The sequence below is a fragment of the Sphaerodactylus townsendi genome, linkage group LG10 (assembly GCF_021028975.2).
Source record: "Sphaerodactylus townsendi isolate TG3544 linkage group LG10, MPM_Stown_v2.3, whole genome shotgun sequence".
NCBI classification, from domain to species: Eukaryota; Metazoa; Chordata; class Lepidosauria; order Squamata; family Sphaerodactylidae; genus Sphaerodactylus; species Sphaerodactylus townsendi.
In genome coordinates, this window is record NC_059434.1 from 31,414,737 (window position 1) to 31,435,847 (window position 21,111).

At 45.3% G+C, this 21,111-nt stretch overlaps 1 protein-coding gene across 5 annotated transcripts in view; it reads left to right on the top strand.

The window, feature by feature from the left end:
• LOC125440412 (NACHT domain- and WD repeat-containing protein 1-like) overlaps window positions 1-21,111 on the top strand; it is a 57,761-nt gene that overhangs the window by 18,733 nt on the left and 17,917 nt on the right. For all 5 annotated transcript variants that reach the window (XM_048510228.1, XM_048510227.1, XM_048510229.1 and 2 more), the window contains 10 exons: window positions 855-1,735; window positions 2,263-2,402; window positions 3,204-3,332; window positions 4,702-5,033; window positions 6,673-6,806; window positions 8,524-8,652; window positions 8,947-9,194; window positions 16,791-16,959; window positions 18,904-19,105; window positions 19,217-19,347. In XM_048510228.1, the coding sequence (XP_048366185.1) occupies window positions 855-1,735; window positions 2,263-2,402; window positions 3,204-3,332; window positions 4,702-5,033; window positions 6,673-6,806; window positions 8,524-8,652; window positions 8,947-9,194; window positions 16,791-16,959; window positions 18,904-19,105; window positions 19,217-19,347 (2,495 nt within the window). The remainder of the gene's footprint in view (window positions 1-854; window positions 1,736-2,262; window positions 2,403-3,203; window positions 3,333-4,701; window positions 5,034-6,672; window positions 6,807-8,523; window positions 8,653-8,946; window positions 9,195-16,790; window positions 16,960-18,903; window positions 19,106-19,216; window positions 19,348-21,111) is intronic.

Consider the following 21,111-nt stretch of genomic DNA (forward strand, 5'->3'; position numbering starts at 1 on the left):
TGAGTCAGCAAAGGTCAGCTGAATTTGGGGGACCAGTGGGCTTCATGAACCTTTGTGAGCAGACAATTTTAATTGGGCTCTCTCTCATGATGAGTGTTGGAGCCACATTTACCTTGGCTTTGAGGAGGTAGCAGTCATCATTACTTCAGAGTAATGACACTTAATAAACCATCTTCCCATCACGGCTTTATATCCTGGGGTAGATCCCACCTAAATTTTCTGCATGTAGAAGGTGGGGTGTATGTTTTGCCACTTTCCCCCTCAGGCAACAGACCTCCAGCCCCCCCCCCTTCTGTTAATCCTGGAGGAGTGTTTCAGAGGGGCATTTGGGTTACAACAGGAGGAGGCAGGAAAGTCAACCATTCATAGACACACATTTTAGGTGGGAATCAAGCCCATTATTTAGGGTACCCTACTTTCCTTCTTCAGATATTTTAGGTGGGAACCAAGTCCATTATTAGGGTATCCTACTTTCCTTCTTCAGACATTTTAGGTGGGGACTAAGGCCATTATTTAGGGTACCCTACTTTCCTTCTACAGATGTTTTAAGTGAGGACCATAGTTCATTGTTAGTGGAGTTGGCCAATAATCAGACAGTTATACTAACCAAAGTTATTTTAATTCAATCATAGTTATGGGCAGTGTCTGAAATGAACTAACTCAGGTTTAAAGGCCAGTGGCATAGTGCTCACGGGGCAGGGGGGCTTGACGCCCAAAGCAGAGCTGTGGCGGAGACGCGGCCAGGCCATGGCAGGGGCATTCCGGGGAGGGGGTGGCGGGTGCAGGTGCGCCCCGGGTGCAGTTTCCCCTCGCTCCACCTCTGTTAAAGGCTGAAATATGTTTGTTTTCTTTAGAAAATAACAGTGAAAGAGAACATTCTACAAGTGCCTCCTTTAACATCCGGAGAAATCAATGAGATTATCACTTCCAGGTTAAAGAAGGATTGCAGAAGACTCACTAGTCACCAATATACATTTTTAACAAAGGCATGTACAGCCTGCCCATTGCCACTTTATGTATCCTGTGCTTATGAGGAGTCCTGTTTATGGGCATCATTCAGTCCAGAGACTGAGGTGTGTCTTCCTCAAAACATACCTGACCTATACACACAAATTCTGAGCAGAATGGAAAAATTCCATGGGGAACAAGTTATGAAAAAGTTGGCAGCTTATATGACACTGTCAAGAAATGGTATAACACAGGAAGAGCTGCTTGATCTTATGTCAATGGATGAGGCAGTAATTCAAGAAATAGCTAAATTCCAAAATGTGTCTGTTTCAGCATTCCCTCTAGTACTGTGGATAAAGCTTTTGGATGATCTTGGAGTCCACCTGAAAGAGCGCAGAAGTGACAACACTTATGTTTTCAGCTGGGCCCATACTGCTCTCAAAAATGTCTGCCTGGACAGATACCTTAAATCGCAGGATTTCCAGCTTTCAGTACATACTATCTTTGCAGACTACTACCTTGGCAGGATGTCACAGGTGCTCAGAAAATATAGTGAAGTGTCTACATTTCAGCCTTTAGCATGGGTTTTGAAAAATGAAACACAAATTAACTACATATTCAACAAGAGAAAACTCCTTGGGATTCCATATCACCTCATCAAATCAAATAACAGTATTGTTCTAATCAAAGAATGTCTATTTGATTATGAGTTTCTGTTTCACAAGTCCCAGGCTTTATCAATTATCAGCGTAGAAGAGGATCTCAAAGCAGCCATCAGCGCAGAAAGGTGGGTTCACAGCACCAGAAAAGAGCCTTAATCTTTCTTTCATGTGTAGCAGTTCAAGAGCTGGACTAGGACCTGGGCAACTCATGTTGGAATCCACACTTTGCCATGAAAGCTCACCGTGAGATCTTGACCCAGTCATTTTGTCTCAGTCTAATTTGTCTCATGAGATTGTTCTTAAGAGGATTAAATGGAGATAGGAGAAATGATGTTTAAGACACCTTTGGGGTCCCACTGGAGAGAACAGTGGGATATAAATATATATATTTCCCACATTTCTATGTACTCAGCACATCTAAAATCCAGTCAGCACCTAATCTAACATGATAAAACCGTCAATAGTGTTGTTTAACAATCCTTTTTAAACCACAGTTACATTCATATGAATCTTCCAGTTACATTACATTTCAGTTGATCTGAATTTCATTTCCATTATCTTCTTCATCCTGCTTTTATAAATTAATACTTTTCCGAGTATTAAGAGACAAAATTAATTATAAAAATAATACGATGGATCTTTCTTTCAACAGAACTATTCCTGATTTAACCTTATTAAGTGAAGTACTAAAACTATCGAGGAAAGTTTTGGTTCGAGATCCATGTCAGATGGCTTCACAGTTTATAGGTCGCCTCCATCAGATTGTGGCAGCGGATAAGCCAGTCGCTCCAGGTAAGAACCTAAGAACAAGCCAGCTGGATCAGACCAGAGTCCATCTAGTCCAGCTCTCTGCTACTCGCAGTGGCCCACCAGGTGCCTTTGGGAGCTCACATGCAGGAGGTGAAAGCAATGGCCTTGCAATAAATAAAATAAATGGCCTTGCAATAAATAAAATAAAAGCAATGGTACTGCAATAAATAAAATTTTGATTTGTTGTGGGGTTGTTATCGTTTTTCTTTTTTGAAAAAAAATTAGCCATTCTTCTGCCTTTACTGTTTTGATTCTGTGTTTTCTGAGCTGCAATTTGTTAGCACTGGGCCACTGGCAAAGCAAAATATTATTTACAGTCCTGTAGGATTGTGGGCCAGCAGTGTCAAAGACCTACTGGATCAAGATTCAAGGCATCAGGTAGGAAGGACTGTCCCATACTGACATGTTCATTGACTGGTACAATCACAGTGAAGCTCCTTGTCCAAGAAGAGTGGTGGGGTCAGAACAGCCTGCAGACTGGAGCTCCAAATCAGTGCAAGAACAATTGTGAGGCAACTAAGCAAGGCCTTAAGTGACAGTTGCCCAGGTTTGACCTATAAACATTTATAGCCAGGCCTCATCAGGGAGAACCCCCAAAGTAGTTTTGAAATACATACCTTAGAAATGTACACACATAAATGTTAGCCAACACTTACTGTTAAAAGAAATTGTACATTAGAAGTAGTACTGGTCTGATGACACTAATATGAGTAAAAATTGCATGATTTGACATTTCACATCATTCATTTAATAATAGGTACATCTTATTCCCTGTTGATTCAGGTGATCCCAAAAAATATCTCTATCTGCCAGTCCTTTTGTCTCAGTGCCTGAAGTCTTCCATTCCTGTCCTTGTACCTTCAACATCTTGTCTGATACCACCTGGTGGACTTCTTTGTGATTATTTGACAGGTGAGAAATGTTAATCTTTCAGAAATTATTAAAAGCTACTCTTTTCAGTTCTTCCTGACAGCCTGATTTTTAAAGGAATTGTCTGAAGAGAAACTGAAGGTTAAGATCTTTAAAAGTTAAAAAGTTTCTGTTAGCATTTATGTGCCTTCTGACAAGTATATGGTTTTATTATACTGCATTTCAAATTCTCACCATTTAAATTTCTTTTCTGCACTATTAGAAAACAAGTTGGTCATTTTTACACTTTGAGTAAAACCTGCAACTTTTTCCTGCATGCTTGTATTGACCAACATCATCCTTTTTGTATTCTTACTGACACTGAGTTGTGATTGATATTGATTTAACTTCCAAACATCTTCTCCATTGAAGCACATGCATAAAAACATTAATACTGCTACATCTGTCAGTGGCTGGTGTTAATATTATTGCCCCAATTAAATTTCATGTTGCGGCATCTTGCGCTGAAAAATAGCTGTTTGCATGTTGCATGCTAATGGGCAGTTACGAAAGCAGCTATAGCATGGGATCACGTGGAGAAGCAGCACCCATGCATCTCTTGAAGTTTATGAATGCTTCAGGCAAGTTTATGCCTATCACAGAATGCAGCCACTGAAAATTAATGTATGTGTTGTATTGAGGCTGCACTTGAAGATTGTACAGATATGTCAGCTGATCCAGAATGCAGCTGCCCATTCATTCATTCATTCATTCATTCATTCATTCATTCATTCATTCTTTCTTTCTTTCTTTCTTTCTTTCTTTCTTTCTTTCTTTCTTTCTTTCTTTCTTTCTTTCTTTCTTTCTTTCTTTCTTTCTTTCTTTCTTTCTTTCTTTCTTTCTTTCCCTCCCCTCAGAGATTGAAGATGTTGTACTATGTTCAATCAATCTGGCTGGTGAGTTAGGTTATTATAAAATTGCTCTGTGAACTGCACTATTAATTTACCCATATGTTTCTGAGCACGATTCAAAGTTCTGGTTTTGAATTATAAAGCTCTAAATGATTTGGGCCCAGCATATTTGAGGAAATGCTTTCTTTTGTATGAAGTTTCCTGCTCTTTAAGATTTGCCAGAGAGGCCATGCTCAAGATTTTATCTCAGGTAGATGCAAAGTTGGCATCTTCCAGAAGCAGGGCATTTCCAATACCAGTGTTTTGAAATTCACTTCCATGAAAGGTTTGTCCACCAGATTAGAAATTGTTGCTCAAGGATCTAGGACAAATCTTCTCAAAACATGCATTCTGTCTAATTAAAATACTTTCCAAAGAGATCTATTTATCTGAGCTACTAAGGCAAGTTAATAATAATTGAGTGACTGTGGGAGCTCTTCCAGTGAGACTGTTTTGATCATTGTATTGCCATGAATCTCTAGGTCATCTAGACAAAATTACAGCAATCGCAGAAACCCAGAAACAATTCATAGTTGCAACAGCCTCTTGCGATGGGACTTTGAAATTGTGGGATTTGCAGGTTGGCAAAGCCATCTTTACTCTGCACGGTGCTGGAGAGAATATCAGTGCTATTGCTGTTTGTTTGGAGAACAGATTGGTGGCTGTGTCTGACAAGACCACCATTAAAATCTGGGATCTTTCTTCCAAAAGAGTAATATATACAGCCAGTGAATTTTTAGATACTCCAGTATTAACATCTGCAATGAATGGACAGCTCCTGCTGGTTTTCTTTAGTGGCAACTACATGGTTCAGGTGAGTTATTTTTTTCTTAATCACTCAAATGTTTCCATTTCAGCAGTGATCACTTATTTATTTAGGCATTCAAGAGCTTTCAAATGTATAAAATAATTCTAATTCTCTATGGTTGTCAAGGATACAGCAGGCTTTATAAGTGGAAAGTCTCTCCTTGTTATTGTTGTCAGGTACTTCTTTCAGAACCATAATAAGGACATGGGTTTCATCTTAGCTCCCAAGACAGCTGCAGCCAGCAGACAAGAAGATTGTTCACTGCTCCTACCAAGATGGTGTCCTCCTCTTTGGCAGCTTCAAATCAGGTTATGGGGTGGCCCCTGTCCTCACCATCCAAAAGCTAGAGGAGCCATTGTGTTGCCATTCCATGTGCCTTCTCCTCTCCTGGCAAGTGCCACCCCTTTGGGTTTGGCAAAGGCTAGCATCATTTGGCTTGTTTCCTCCAGGCTGCCACCAACAGTTACCAAAGCAAGAAAACATTGCTGTAGTTTAACAGAGAAATGTCCTTGAGCTGACATTCTGCCTCCTTTCCCCAACAATTACATGCACCTTAATGGAGCCAGGTGCCATCACAGGTCAGTCCATTCAGCTCCAGCAAAGGTCTGAGTTGTGGATTCCTGTGTTAGAGGATGGTCCCTTGTTAATTCTAAGTGCCTGTCTAAGTTCTGAGAAGGTAATCCCTTCCAGTTAAAGGGACCTGGGGCCGGGGGATGTTGGCTGTAGCTCTACGAGCAGTGAGAGACATACGCAAGTTTTTACTAACATTTAGAGGTAGTGCAAATCCAGATTTGTTCTTTCTACTTCTTGTCCATTTTTACCATGATTTGGGCTTCCAGTTTAAGTAATCAAGTCAAGTCAAGTACTTATTGTTTGAGCCATTGGCTATAACAATACAGAAATACATGCAGTTAAAACAGTAACTTAGTTAAAACAATAATTTAAATTAAAACAATAATTTAGTTTTGCATTAAAATATAAATTATTAGTGTTCGCAATCTCTAAATTAAAATGCCCCATCAAATACGTCAGATGTTTTTGCAGCTTCTTCAGCTCGTCTAAGTTAATCTCCAGTACTTTAGAACATCAGTTCAAACAGCGCTTTAAATACTTTGCTCGTAGTTTCCTAGCTGCCAGGGCAAAGAGAGCCATCTTATAAGAAACATAGGAATCTATATCAGATAATAAGAAAATCCAGTTTCCTGCATCGGCATCAGACAAAAGCTGTCCTAGGTAGTATTGGCTCCAAAAACCTTTTCCTTATTTCAGAATATAAAGGACAGGAGAGTATGTAATGGAAGAGATCCTCAGGCTCTTGTTTTCCACAGATACAAAAGCGCTGAGAAAATGGTACTCGTGTGTATCTGCCACTAAGCACTGCTGAAGGCATTGATTGAAATCTAATAGAAGTATAAGCTATTCTTAGATTTCTTGTTAGTGTAGTGGTCAGATATGTAGCTCTAGTGTGATCTCTTTTAAACAGTTTATACCATGGAGAAGTTTTTGTCTGGACTATTAATTGTCTGTTTATTCTGGCATCTTCTCTGTACACCCAGTCTCAGTAGAGAAAGGTGCAGTGTCTTTAAATGTGTGTGAAATGCTGAACATACCATATTATTCTAGGTTTCATGCTATATTGTTCCAGGTTTTTGATCTAACATGTTCATGCCAACTGGTCCACCAAGGATTCCTTTCGACAGAAGAAGTACCCATCCACAAGAACCGTTCTATACTGGTATCAAAGAATTCAGTGAAAGACTATGTTCTCTGTGCCTATAGGTTGGTAAGATTAAATTCACAGTATGAAAGGGAATTATCAGAATCCTCTGCATAAGAAAATCCTGTGGATTCAGGATGCCACGCTGCAGATTTCAATAAGAAAAGCCAGACAATTGTGGCTAATCATGTCTGTTTCTTCACTTGCTCCAACATAGGATTTTCTCTGCTTCTGCCTGTCAGCATCTCTATTCATTACAGCTTCTTTCTTACCCTACTGCCCCCTCATTTCTGGCAAAAAAAAAAAAATCACCACTGCACTTTCAATTACATAACAAGAAAATATATCTATGACGCAAATCCAGTTAACATAAATTATCCAGAAATGTGAAGAATGTGTTCCAAAATCTAGAATTTGGTAAATAAAATGCAAAACTCCCTGAATCTCCCCATCAAGTAACATGGTTGGCAGCCTGTCGAAGAAATAAAGCTATCTATGGGCAACCCAACTGTTGGTATTTGCAAGTATCTGTCACAATTCAGACATGAAGGGGTTAACTGTGTGCATGCTAATTAGCTACTGAGGTCAGAGTTTTATGGCCAGTCCATTGATTAAGCTATTGGTCAGCTAACTCCAGCATTGCCTATGTGAGACTAGTCGCATAGACAGAAGTATGTTTCTTTGTTTGAACCACATGAGGTAAAACCTCCTGCCTTGATAGGTAGGCATGGTGCAAAGCTGTGTAACCAAGTTACTGCTAGAGTAGAAAGCTATTCTTTAATTTTCTTCCATGTAATCCCTCCCTAAGAGATAGTAAACATTTATATAAAACCAGCAACTGTCTAATGGTCTCTTCTTCTGCTACTCTGCTAAGTATACTAAGTTAAAAAGTCCAACACCAAATCCTGACACCAACCCTGCAGCAAGTGAAGAATGAGTCTGGTGCTGCTGCCTCCACCTGAAGTAGGGAGAGATGTTTCCTACCCTTGGGAGACAGAGGCATTCCCCAAAGGGGAACTTTCTTTTTCTCTCTCACACTCTCTGGCAGCTCATGCAGGACTTGCTCCCCTGCCCCCAGTGGATGGCCTGGGCTTGGTTTGGCTTTCCTCCTGGGGTCCTTTCACAAGTTCCACAGCCGGGAAGGCTCTGGCGATGAGCATTTCCTAGCAGCATCTTCTGATCTGGGGAGTAATGGGGAGGCGGGGAGTCACCCTTCTTAAGAACAGGGGCAGCTCTGATAAGTGGAGGTCTCCTGGGCGCCAATTCTTCTCCAGGTCAGGTGAGAGGATGGGGCACCTCTCCAGCCCAAGCCCTTACACCTCCCAGGGCAGAAAATGTGGAGCTTCCAGAGTGCACTCTGGAAGGGGCTTTTCCTTTGTGACCTCAGCACTCAGCTGATGGTCCAGTCAGCCCCTCTCCCCCAGTATGGTGCCTCCTCTCTCCCATCATCCTCTGCATGCTTTCCAGGCCGGGTCTGTGTACTGACATTTCCCCCCCCTTTCAGTCACATGACTCCTAATTGACACAGTTTTGGAGGGACAGCAGCTTGTGTGCTGCCCCATTCACCAGCATGAAACAGGCATGGACTCCCCTTCCCCAGCAGGCATAGTGCTGCATGGCCCAAGGCAAGTGCTAATTCCTCTACTACCTGGTTGCCCGCTTTCTCCCTGCTGCCCACGGCAGCTGCTCTCTCTCACCCCCTAGATTCAGCCCTGTGTCTGTGCTCTTCTTTTATAACCTGATGGCATCCATAAATACTTTCTCTCATTTCTTTTATAGGAGTGGAAATGAAGCAATGGTCTTCAGTGGCAAAAAGGGCAAAGTAGTTGCTAAGCTGAAAAGCCAAGAGCCAATGGCAGTAATTGAGGATGTGGCTGTAACTAAGGAATACTTCCTGGTAATATTCAGGTAGTGAATATGGACCTTTAAAATGTGGTTCCATGGTGCACTTGCTGTGTGGTTGTGAGGAAAACAAGGCAGGTTTGAAAAAAATTCATGTGTAGTTTGATCCTATGAAGGGAACTGAAGTTGGATAGGTAAGGTCACTGCTATCCTTCATGCCTTTCCTCTTAATTGAATGTAGACACTACAGATGCTTTTGTTAACCTTTGACTAGTCTTGAAAAGTTTGTTTCTTGACTCAGGCATGGTAATTCCAATGTATATTCATATAACCTACTCAACATACGCTCTCTCATTTCAGGTGTCCCTTTATGAGACAGCATGAGATTGTACATATAGAACTCTATGATGTCCGCAACTTTGCCTATGCTCACAGTCTGAAGGGATGCTGCAATGACTATATTCACATTTTTGCTGTGACTCATCTGGGCTCTCACCTAATAGCATTCAGTCCCATCCCAAACACCAATACCACTGAGATACTATCATGGAACCTGGAGTCTGAAGACCACAAACATTTGGCTAAATTTTCTTCAATCCCGGTTGGTGGTAAGTAGTTTTTCCTCAAGAATTTGACAAAATATGAGTTCATAGGTATCAAGAAGCAAGTGAGATGCCTCTTTTAGCATCCCACAGCTTAGATTCTTTGGCCCACTGAACTCAGTCTCCATAAAATATTGCTTTGGGGGAATAGAGGACCCTGAAGAATGACATGGGCGGCAGGGGGGGGTGTCTACAGTGGGATGGGAAAATCAGCAGAAATTGCCAATTGAGTCCATATTCAACCTTCGAACATTTTTGTTTTATTTGGCATTCCCTCAATAATCCCTCCTTCCTAACCAATGTTTTAATTGCTGTTCTTATTTTTTGTATGTATTTTAACTTTAAAAATGTTTTAATGTGTGTTGGGGTGTTGATTTTAATGGCTTTAAAATGTGATTTTATCATGTATGTTTTAAATTGTTAGCTGACAGTGTTGGGATATGCACATAGGGATACTTAATTAGCATAGATAGGAGATGCTAAGAAAACAGCCAGACACTTTGAGTTGTTTTATTAAAATGTTTACTAGCTAAAAAGAGTAGGATTACATGGAGTAAAACAAACAAATACTATACTGCTGTAGTGATGCACTGCTGACCCAGCAGCACCGTGGTAGAACGTTGGGACGCCGTGTGGACCCTCTGTGGCCTGCTGCTGGTGCGCACCGCAGCACCCCACTCCTCATCCCTCTATGAGTCCGCGGGTCATGAACTGCTCCGCTGGGCTCAGTCACCGGCTTATAGGGACAATGGCTGGTCTTGCCCCAGGTGGGGATTAGGCTCCAGGCATTACACAGCTCACCTCGCGACGTAGCCAGGCAGGAGATCATGCATCACATGATGATCTCCAGGTCTCCCGGTCTCCCGCTCATCTCCCTACCCACCTCGCGCTACCGCCCACACAATGAAACCCTAATAAGATTGCAGAGACCAGCTGGGGCAGAGTTGTCAGGATCCCGTAAATCCAGCTGGCTTCCTGCTGTTGCTGGCAGCTTCTCCAGCCAGATGCAAAACCTTCCTCCAGCGTCTACGCCTATTCCTTAGCGGCATTTACCTGCGGGGGTTGACTACAAGCTGGTGCCGAAAGCCAGGGAACTTCCTCGAATCCTCCACCCTGCTCACACCGTCGCCTGGGGAAGGGACGCTGATACCGAAGTCCGCTGGATCACCGGCGCGTCAGGGACCACCCGTTTGACCTCGCTTCGTCCTCAGATCGAGCGCGATTCAGAGACGCAAGTACAGGACACTCTTCAACCGTCAGCCGGAACACCGGTGGAAGGTATGGGAGCTTGCAAAAGCAGGGCTTATGGCAAACGCGTTGGCGAACTGGAAGCTGCGTTAGCGAAATGCGGCGGGTCCCCGTAAAGAGAAGGAGCTGCGCCAGGTGGTTGAGGAGATTGAAGCTCAGTGTCCATGGTACCCAGAAGGGGGGGACGTGAATCTATGGGACTGGGGAAAACGCCAGGCGACTCTTACGCTGGACAATTTCAGCGCCGATGTACCGGCTAGCTACTGGCGTGGAGACAATGTTATGTAAGCCATCAGCCTGCAGACCCTATGGCTCCCTTGCTGTAGGCCGCCCTCCTTTCGATCTTTCAACCTTCAGTTTCAACCCAGATTTTCTCTATCCCACTAAATTGGGCGCCTTCTGTCCGCCTTCTGCACCTTGCTCCTTAAACATTCCAAACTCTCCATGGCTCACCGGGCCTTTACTCCTGCTGCTCCGCCTTCATTTTCCTCGAAACGCTTGCATATCACGTCAGCGCCTAATGTAATGGCCTTGAGTTTCAAAACTCGCGAGAGCGTATTAGCCACGATCTGCAGAAGAAAGAAACCCTGACGGAAGGCTTGATGCCGATATCGCTTTGCATTTGTGCCCCGGTCCACTTCCACAGATGCAGAGGAGGGATGGCATGGATTCGGTAGTTTGTCGAAGTACCGCCCTTGAGCTATGGCAATATCCTCACCGGGCTCCTCGCTTAAGCGTGATGCCGGAGGCGATAGAGTCCACCAGCCCATATGTGAGAAGCATGCCCGAGGCAGTCGCGAGCCAGTCACTTAATGGTTCGGACGACTGGAAGACCACCTTCGCATGCTCTAGGCCCTACACACAATTTGTGATCTGGGAGGCCGAGAGTTCACGTAAGCAATGCCTTAAAGCAGGACAATTCCGCCTCGGGCGGCGCTTACACAGCCTGGCTCAGCTTTACGGTTTTCGATGCTTTCGCCAACCCTAGCGATCAGATTGTCCTTGCCACAGGGCCACCCTTACGAGTAAGCCTCTGAATTAGCCTTTATGGGCATTTATCAAAGTCCCCAATGCCGGCCCAGCCAGCCCAGAGTTTCTCCACCATCCGGCAAAAACCCCAAAGAGCCCTATGCCGAAGTTTGTGAACAGGCTCCAGGAGGCCCTCAAGGAGGCAGGTGGCTGACAGCGTAGGAGGCCAAGGCGGGAACTCCTTAGCGCCTTGCCAAGGCGCCTCCGGCTGAGTGCCCATACCGGCGATCACAGGCCTAGGAAGGAACCCAGGCTTCGGCCGACATGCTCAAAGCTTGCCAGGATATCGGGTCTTTAAGCCCATCAAGCCAGCCTTCTGAGTAGCCGCCCTCTCCGGCTGCCATGAGGCAGTTCCCGAGGAACCAGTGTTTCCAGTGCGGCAAATGGGACGTTTCCGGAGGAAGTGCTTAGGCTGCCAGTAGGGGCCCTACAACCCTGAAGCGGAGGAGGGTCCTCTCCCCAGAGGGCGAGGAGCCCCCCCAAGAAGTCCTGGGGCGAGGCTCCCCAGTACCCACGCTGGGGGAGGCTCAGCTACGGGCATCTCCCCAGCCAGGAACCAAGATCCGCGACTCTCAAACCCTTCCCCCGGGCTCCCCAGCAGGATCTTACGGCTGCTCCAGCTCAGTATAGTGATCCCATCCCCACAGAGACCATTAGGCTGGGTCTTGCCAGCTCCGCCCAGCTGAACAGGGGTTGTTCATCATCAGGGGTCCCTTCGACCCCACCATGCACCAAGGGAGCCATCCACATCAAGTATGGACAAACATCCATAGAAACTGCAAGTTCACCTGAACACCCTGCTTCTAGCCTAGCGAGGTCTACTCTAAGTTCAGCTAATCTAAACCGTTGCTTTCGCTCCCCCTCTCCATTATACTTCCTGCTCTACTAGCCTTCCGCCAAAGTCCACCCATGCATAGCCAGGTGCCCCAGAATGGCTAGCATTTCAAAATCTACCACCCAGAGTCCACAGTCACTGAATTGCAACAGAGAAATGCTGGCCGGAAGGGACTGCGTTTGAACCCTCCTCCAGAGGGAATGCCCATAGCCAATCTACAGGACCATGACGCATGGAACAGGGAAGATGCTCACACAACCCCCTTACGCCAACAGTCCTTCGTGAAGAAGAAGCCCCCCTGGCCCTCTCAGCTGTAAGGTTCCAAACCAGATCCTCATAGCCTCTGCACAGAAGCCCTAAGCTCAAAGCTCCCAGTGGCAACAAAATCGTCGAGGTACCTCAGAGAGCAAAGATCTCAAATCAGGTTTGTGATCCTCCTTGTTTACTTTATGTATTATATAATATGCCTATGCTTATTACTCTGTATGTCACCTTTCAGGGGTCCCTAAAGTCTTCCTCATGGGGATTTTTCCATTGCTTCTAAGCTATGCTCTTGTGCTTCAATTAAAATTTTCTCCCTTCTGATTATGTGTGCCAATGCAGAAGGCTTAGCCCATTACAGCATCCGTAGCCAGCGGGACTTCGTCGCGTGTTCCCCAGGATACCGATGGGACCTGCTTTAAACTACCTCCATCTTAAGCAAACCTTCAAAACTTTCCTTCGTCAAACCTCTCCTTGGGGAACCTTTTCCTTAGTCCATCTGAGCCTACTGCCACATTGGCGTGGCATGGGATTTATATGAAGCGAAATCTTTTGTACTCCCACATTCTCTGCTGGCTCCCTGGCTAGTCACAGTGCCAGGGGGGGTCTCTCAGCCACACCTATCTTACACAGCCTCCCGCTGTGAGAGGTAGGAAGCGACTCAAACCGGCCAAAGTCCCCTTACGGGAGGAAGGTACAGAGCTGACTTAAGTACCCCCCTGCCTTCCCCTTTCCTGCACACCCTCCCACATCTTTCTAATGGGCTGGCCACCCCCACACTAGATCTAGGATCTGATAGGGGTTTTTTACAAACCCTCTCTCAATTTGCTCGATCAAACCTCCAAGCCCAGGAACTGTTTTCTTTTGCATCTTCTCTACATCTTTCTATAGGTACTATTACGATATGACTATAATTGTAGATTGTTTAGGATTTGCTTTGCAAAAGCCCACGCAACAGGCGGTGGGATTGTTTTACAAACAAACATCCGACCTGGATGTAAGCCTCTCCCTTCTCCTAAGCCTTCCAGGAATGATCCCCTGCCCAGCCATCTCTGCTTGTAGCAGATGTTGCAAGTGATGCGTTGTGAGGAATGGAGCCAGCTGCACCCCTACTTGAAGCTTGGCCCAAAGACAAAAGGCAGAAGGGGTAGCTCCCCCCCCTATTGACCTAATCAAGGGTCTCATCCAGCCAGACCATATCCAAGTACTCTTCTCTATTCTCTGTCAAAATTGCCGCCCCCCCCCACTCAGGGCTCGGGCTTTCCATTGTCTCATCTATAAGAGCGAAGAATTAACTCAGCCAACCGCATGAAACCCACAGGCATTAGCTTGTTTTCTCTTCTAGCAAGGAGTCCAGCTGCAGCCATGCCAGGCCAGCCCATCCAGGAGATGGAGGCGGGGGGCCTCCCTGGAGGGATCCGACCCGCCCAGCCCTGTTGAGGCTTGATCACCCCCCAGCCTGGGCCAAGATGGGAGGGACCTCTCTGGAGACCAGTACACCCATTCTTCCACGAGGAGTCATAGCCCAGGCTGCCATTGGACCCAGCTATGGCTCAAAGGTTGGCGCTGTGTGTGCTTCTCCTCATCTACAGCCGCCATTCTCTCCCTCTCTGCCGCCCTGGCTGAAACTTGGAATTGTAGCCAGGAACATTCTGATAGATGCTCCATGGAGACTCTCCAGCTGTTTTCAGCAGCTTGAATAGTGTTTGGAACCGCGCCTTCTCTCGGCCTTAGCATGAGAATCACCTGAACCTGCAATGCTAAGACTATCAGTAAGCTCCCCTAAGCTCTTGAGAAATCCATGGACTCCTGTGTAGCTCTGGCAGCTTTGGTGATTAAAACAGCAAAGAGCCATGCATTGGACAATTATGCAATACGGGTTTGCCTTCCTTCATACATCATCCAGCCTATGGCCTTCGTTTAGCCATGTTTTGTGTTTGTTGTACATGCCCTAGTTTTTTGAAGTTATGTTATTTGTTATTGCTGCATTTCCCGCCTGTCATGCGGGACTCTACTACCCCAGGCTCCACCCCAGAACCCGGACTGGCCCGCGCCGCCCGCTCGCTCTGCCTTCGATCCCTCCTGGTGTGGCCGTTAAGCCCTCTCCCAAGTGACCTGTCTCCCTCATAACTTCCCTTGTGGGAGGCCCGGACTTGTTCCTGTAGCTTGCCACCAAGACTATTGGCGGCTGGCCTGTGCCCTTCTTGAAGCCCATCGAATTCTACCTCCATTGCTCTGGGCGGCTCGGCCTCCGAACTGCCCAGCAGGAACTTTCGATCAAGCGTCCCCTGAACAATCGTGCAGCTATTGATTACTTATTATTATTACATCACCAAGGTTGTGAGAATGTACATAATATGTGTTGTTTTAATCTTTCTGATGATTCCCAATTGATTCATATGAAGATTACGTGAGCTACACAAGAAGTTAGCTATCTAATCTGAAGTGATGTTTGCCCCATTGGTGAATTAAGCCCTCTGGAGCTGGCTGCGGGAGGATGGTTAGTGTTATTGTACAGCTCTGCATTGGTTTAATTGTGTGCCCCTGCGTTATCCGGATCTTGTTTACGTTCAATGTGTGTCTAATATTGCATGGCTGTGTACCAAAGCCCCTCGAATTTCCCCTTGTGCCAAGTTCTAATGTTACCGGCAACTTGGTCAGCTTGACCAGATGGCCGGAGACAAGCGTCCCTTTAAATAAGCCCTTAGCATTTGGTCCCCTTTTTTCTAAAATGTAAAGGAGGAGATGTAATGCTGCTGACCCAACAGCACCGTGTGAGTAGAAACGTTGGGGCGCCAATGGACCTACGGCCTTGCTGTCGCACCGCACCCCACTCCTCATCCCCTATGAGTCGGGTCATGAACTGTCTGGCTCAGTCACCGGGCGCCAGGGGACAATGGTCTTGCCCCAGGTGAGGATTAGGCTCAGGCAGCTTACGCTCCTCTCAGCAGGTGAGATCATGCATCACATGATGATCTCCCAGGTCTCGGTCTCCAGCTCATCTCCCTACCCACCTCCCTTTGCATACAATGAAACCCTAATAAAGGTTAGCAGAGACCAGCCTGGGGCAGAGTTGTCGGATCACGAAATCCCGCGCTTCCTGTTGCTGACGCTCTCCGCCAGATGAAATTCCCTCAGCGTCGCCTATTCCTTAGCAGCGACCCTCATGATTGACTTCTAACTGCTCTGTTACATATTCACAGTACTTACTATACACTTAACACTACATCTTGACTACACATCCTACTTCTCTCTGTCCATGTGCTCTAGTCTATTCGTCTACAACAAAAAAGTTCACTTTATAACTTCTGGTATATGTGCTCAATAACATGTCAGCAATGGCTATCTGACTGACCAATAGCTGATCAATAGGTCAACTGTATTGTCGAAGGCTTTCACGGCCAGATTCAACTGGTTGTTGTGAGTTTTCTGGGTTGTGTGGCCATGGTCTGGTAGATCTTGTTTCTAACGTTTCACCTGTATTTGTGGCTGGCATCTTCAGAGGTGTATCACAGAGTGTGTAACAGACTTCTCTCTCTGTGATACACCTCTGAAGATGCCAGCCACAGATGCAGGCGAAACGTTAAGAACAAGATCTACCAGACCACGCCCACACAGCCCAGAAAACCCACAACAACCAATAGGTCAACTCATTACAATATGACTTCAACATTCTGTTTACATACAACAGGTTGTTAACTCCCTCATGACTGGTTCTGACAGACACTTGCCAATACCAACACGTGATGAACCTTGTAAAGGCAGAGAGGCAGGAAACATCAAATTTTCTACATAATTAAATAAATAAATCATTTGAGAAAGGGTTAGTTTCAGTGCCAAACTTCAGTCTATGAAGCTCTTTTTTTCTTTTAAAAAAGGATGTTTGTGTGAATTTAGTGTGGCTTTAGGCCCTTGTTAACCTGCATATGTGCAGTTAGGGGAAAAGAGTGGAATGATATCCAGGCAGTCTTCACTTGGTATATTTGACTTCAGAAAGAAAGTACTGCCCAGCTGTGCGCTCATCTGCGCACACACAAACCCATGCCTTTTGAAAATGTATGCCGTCCTGACAGGTTCAGGAGAAAGGCAGCTATAGAAATATTCAAATAAATAAATAGACACCCTCTACTGACTTGTAAAATTGACTACTGTTGTACAATACATTGTTGGAATGTGATGAATAAGAGCACAAACTGTTACTTGTTTTTAAACCTCTCATATGCATGCAGGTGTATGTTCTGATCTCCGATACTGTTTAGCATTTTGTGATGGAGAAAATTATTTTAAAGTATGGAACTTGGCTGCAAAGATCAATGACCCATCCTTGATAGCCACAATAAGCAAAGGAAAGAAAACAAGTGGCATCCAGAATATTGTTACCATGGAGAACTATCCCAGGTAAGAAAAAGCAAAAAGACCCTTATTTTAAATAATGCAGGCAGGAAATAACACTGAATAACATTCTACGGGTGATTCCGCACAGTATGTTACCAGCAGAGCTCGACTTATGTCGAGCTCGGGTTGTCCACACAGCTGCAGATCTCGACCCAAGTCTGACTCTCCTTCGACCCACCTAAGCAGGATCTTCTCGATCCTGCTGGGAGGGAGTACTTTTTCGTGAAGTCGTGTCGAGCTCACGCTTCTGCGGACAGTCTGCTGAGCTCGACTCGACTCGCCCCTCCAGCCAATCGCGTTGCTCCTTTCTCTGCCCAATCAGGGCTTAGTTTTCATTTAACCAATCAGGGCGCATTTTCGGCAAGCCAATTATAATCATCCATGAAGAGCATGCGTACAGCCAGAAAGTCACCGCGCTGAAAAGCTAAATCTGAAAAGGGCCATTTGCTCATGTCGCGCATGGAGCGTCCACCCGGCGATCAATTCCATGTCGCCCTACTGTACCTGCCTATTGTCTGTCAACCAATCACTAACGCTTGCTGCCTAGATCCCTCCCTCCCTACTTGCAGGAGTGATGTTTGAAGGGGGGTGATCGGCAATTCGGCATTTCCCTGCATGCGCACACGGCCGCAGGAGCGCACGGCCTTCTGGGGCACTGCCGTTTCCCGCCCTGTCACAGGGCGGGAAACAGCAGCACCCCAGAAGGCCGTGCTCCTGCGGCCACGCATGCGGGAGGCTGCTGCACTGCCTTGCGCCCCAGAAGGCAGTGCGGCAGCCTTCCAAAAATCGGGACAATTGAAATAACCCGCGGGACGCAGGACAAATTGTTTGAAGGCGGGACTGTCCCGCCAAAAGCGGGATGTCTGGTCAGCCCATTCTCCAGTCAAGTCCCCTGCTGAAATCTCAGGTTAAGAGACAGTCTGAAGTCTTTCACTTTCAACATAAGGTAGCTACCCCTGGGTTAAAGTCAGCACAGTGTTTCCACGGGCACAGGGAATTCCACCAATGGAACCTGACTTTTGCAGCCCTCTCCTATGATGACACTCCACATGTTTCCCATGTCTCCTTTTCTTGGGTGTTGCTTTTTCCCCAGAGGCAGGATTTCAAGTTGCCACAGAGGGGCAGGCCACAAAAGTCATGTTCCATGGGAGGAAGTCCTTCCATGCCTATAGAGGGGGTACATTCCATCCCCTGCCTCCTCCAAAGTTTTGGATGGCTTCTCTGGCCTGACCGTGGTTTCTGATATTTTACCAAGCATAATCCAAATGATTTGCAGCCTGCATCATAACCATCAGGGCTCAAACACATAGGTAAACTTATTTCAGGCCGCTAAATTCTGTGAAATGACACAATTCAGTCTTATAGCACCCACAGCTCTGACTACATTTCAGGCATTTCACATGGTGCCATTTCACAAGGCAAATGTATACTGATGCTGCAGGTCACTGGGTCATCCAAAATGAAGCATTGTGGCTCAGAGCTGGTGCTGTGGAATAGGGGACTGATGATGATATCTGTGATCACACTACTGGCTTCTCACTGAAGGAGGATAAAATTATCTGAGTTTTAGCTGAGGCAACAAGGAGGATAAAATTATCAGTTCTCATTCATCTGCTGGGTAGGAGTGGGAGCTGCAAGACAGGTGAACGCCCATAAAAGGCTTTGGCGTCATAGAACATGGAGAGGCAGCCCTGAATATAAGACATCAATAAATTACAGAGATTTACACTGCAATTTTAAACCTAATTCCACAGCACAATGTACCTCTAAAATTAACATCCATCTTGTATATCAAAATTACCTGAAGCTTGTTTTGCAAGCAATCGGTGACTGCTTACTAGAAATTATTCTCCTATCTCACCCATTGGTTCAGAAATAACGTTTGCACAAGCTTTGCCATTTCTATGATTCTCACTAAAAAAACTATACATTTCAATCTTTCCCAAGGTATGCTGTGTGCCAAAATATGAGTCCAGGAGCCATAACGGTATGGAACATTGTGAAATCAAAATGTAAACGCAATGCGGTTAGAGTGGAGAAGGGGCTGATAGAAAACACGGATGTCGTGCTGGTGAGAGACATGAAACTTTTTGTCCTGACAGACAAAGGAATGGCCTCCTTTGCAGACCCTCCCAAACCCATTTTTCAGGTACCAAACATGGGGGGGGGGGGGTTTGCATCAAACCTGAGACTGGTTAAGAAAAAGGCAATATTCGCCTCATTTCTTACTAAAAGCAGAAATATGTTTATGATATTATAGACTCTGTTAATTTATGATCTCCTGAAGAAGAAGTACATAAAGAAGCTGACAGGCCTTTACATCATTCCCTGCCAAAACAATGAGTACAAGATCCTTGAAGGAGGCCTTCTGCTTGGTCTCTCAGAGAACAGGTAATGTTTCTGTAGTAATGTGATTCCTGTTTCCCCATATACGGCTCCAGAGGTGGGATGTAGCCTATTTGCACCTATTTGGTAGAACCGGTTACTAAAATTTTCTCAGTTCGGAGAACCGGTTATTAATGATTAACTCCACTAGGGACAAGGGGGTAATCTCTTTCCCTGGGTACAACAAATCTTGTCAAGTGGGGGATGCAAAATCGCCCCCAGGGCCCCTTGCGGCCCCCTGCCCCCATGGCACCCCCCCATGTGTGTACGAACTGTATGAAATAATACAATATATATTAATTCTAAATTTTTTTGTTCATTGGTATAAAGGTTGGGAAAGTATTATAGGTAAAGATTTTTCATTTTCTTTTTTCCCCTTGAAATTTATATTGGAAAGAGAGGAGTTTAAACTACTCTTTTAGATTAAGGATTTTGGATCTCTCCCTCTGTTAGTTTTCTTTCAAGTGGAATAGATAAAGTAGTTATAGGAATCTGAAGGGGAAGTAGAAAGTAGGGAGGGAGGGAAATATGGGAAGGAGGGAGGCAATATAGTATGTTGGTTCTGAGAGAGCTTCAGGGACAGATGCTTTGTTCTCTTGGTTACAGCATCTCTCTTAGTGAGGGGAATTTTTAGCCAGACGAGTCTTGTCTAAGTTCTAAGTTCCTTACTTAGCAGTCTAACTCTGGACACACACCTTATTTGCTCTATGCTCTGGGGAGATATACCAAAGAAACTGTACTTTCAGCAGTATCTGCAGAGTGGCAGAGAAATTCTTCTGAGAGGGATGGGGGGAGGGGAGATTCCTGTTATTTTATCAGGATGTAAAAGAGGCGGATGGAGAAAAAGATATCCCTTAGAGCAGGGGTCCCCAAACTTTTTAAACAGGGGGCCAGTTCACTGTCCCTCAGACTGTTGGAGGGCCGGACAAAGAAAACTATGAACAAATTCCTATGCACAAATGATTGTAAAATGTTTGATTTCACCTTTCAGCATTTCTGTCATGGTCTATTTTTAGAACAGTGACCAAAGTATGTCAAGTACAGGGTGGGCTCCAAATATTGTTGGGGAGGCGCTGGAATACCTTCCCCTGTAAAAAAAAAAAAAGCAGAACTTTCCCAATGAAGCATTCCATCTAACCCAGGATCAGGTATCTTCCTGGGTTCTTTCTCTAACTTGTGTGAGCTTAATTATCCAACCACAGCTGAAATGCCAATAGAATTGAGGTGGAACAGAAAGCCTGACAGAAACACTTGTGGAGTAGCTGAGAGGGAAGGGCGGAGGCAGGCATTTACCACATGTAAGGTTTCCAACTCTGGGTCAGAAAATTCATGGAGATTTGGGGGTGCCATCATGCTAATTGCAATCCCAGCAACCGTTAGGGCCGGTTCCTCCTCTCCCTCAGGCCCCCACTACACATAGATGGAGCCATACAAGCATACATGCCTGGCGGGCCGGATAAATGCCTTCAGGGGGCCACATTTGGCCCCCGGGCCGTAGTTTGGGGACCCCTGCCTTAGAGTGTGGATTAGTCTGCTGCTAGATTAACCTGAGGGTTAACAGAAAAACTCTCACCAGAGAGTGAGAGGGAGGACTTCTGAGAAGAAAACATTAGTTTTGAAAACCTGAATTTAAGTATATATTACAAGACATTAATATCTTTTGAGAGTTAAAAACTGTTACTTGTAAGTTCTTGTCAATGCCTGAAGAACTGGAAAGTGGTGCAGACAATAAGGGACAATTCTTTGTAAATACTGCCAGCTTAAAAACTT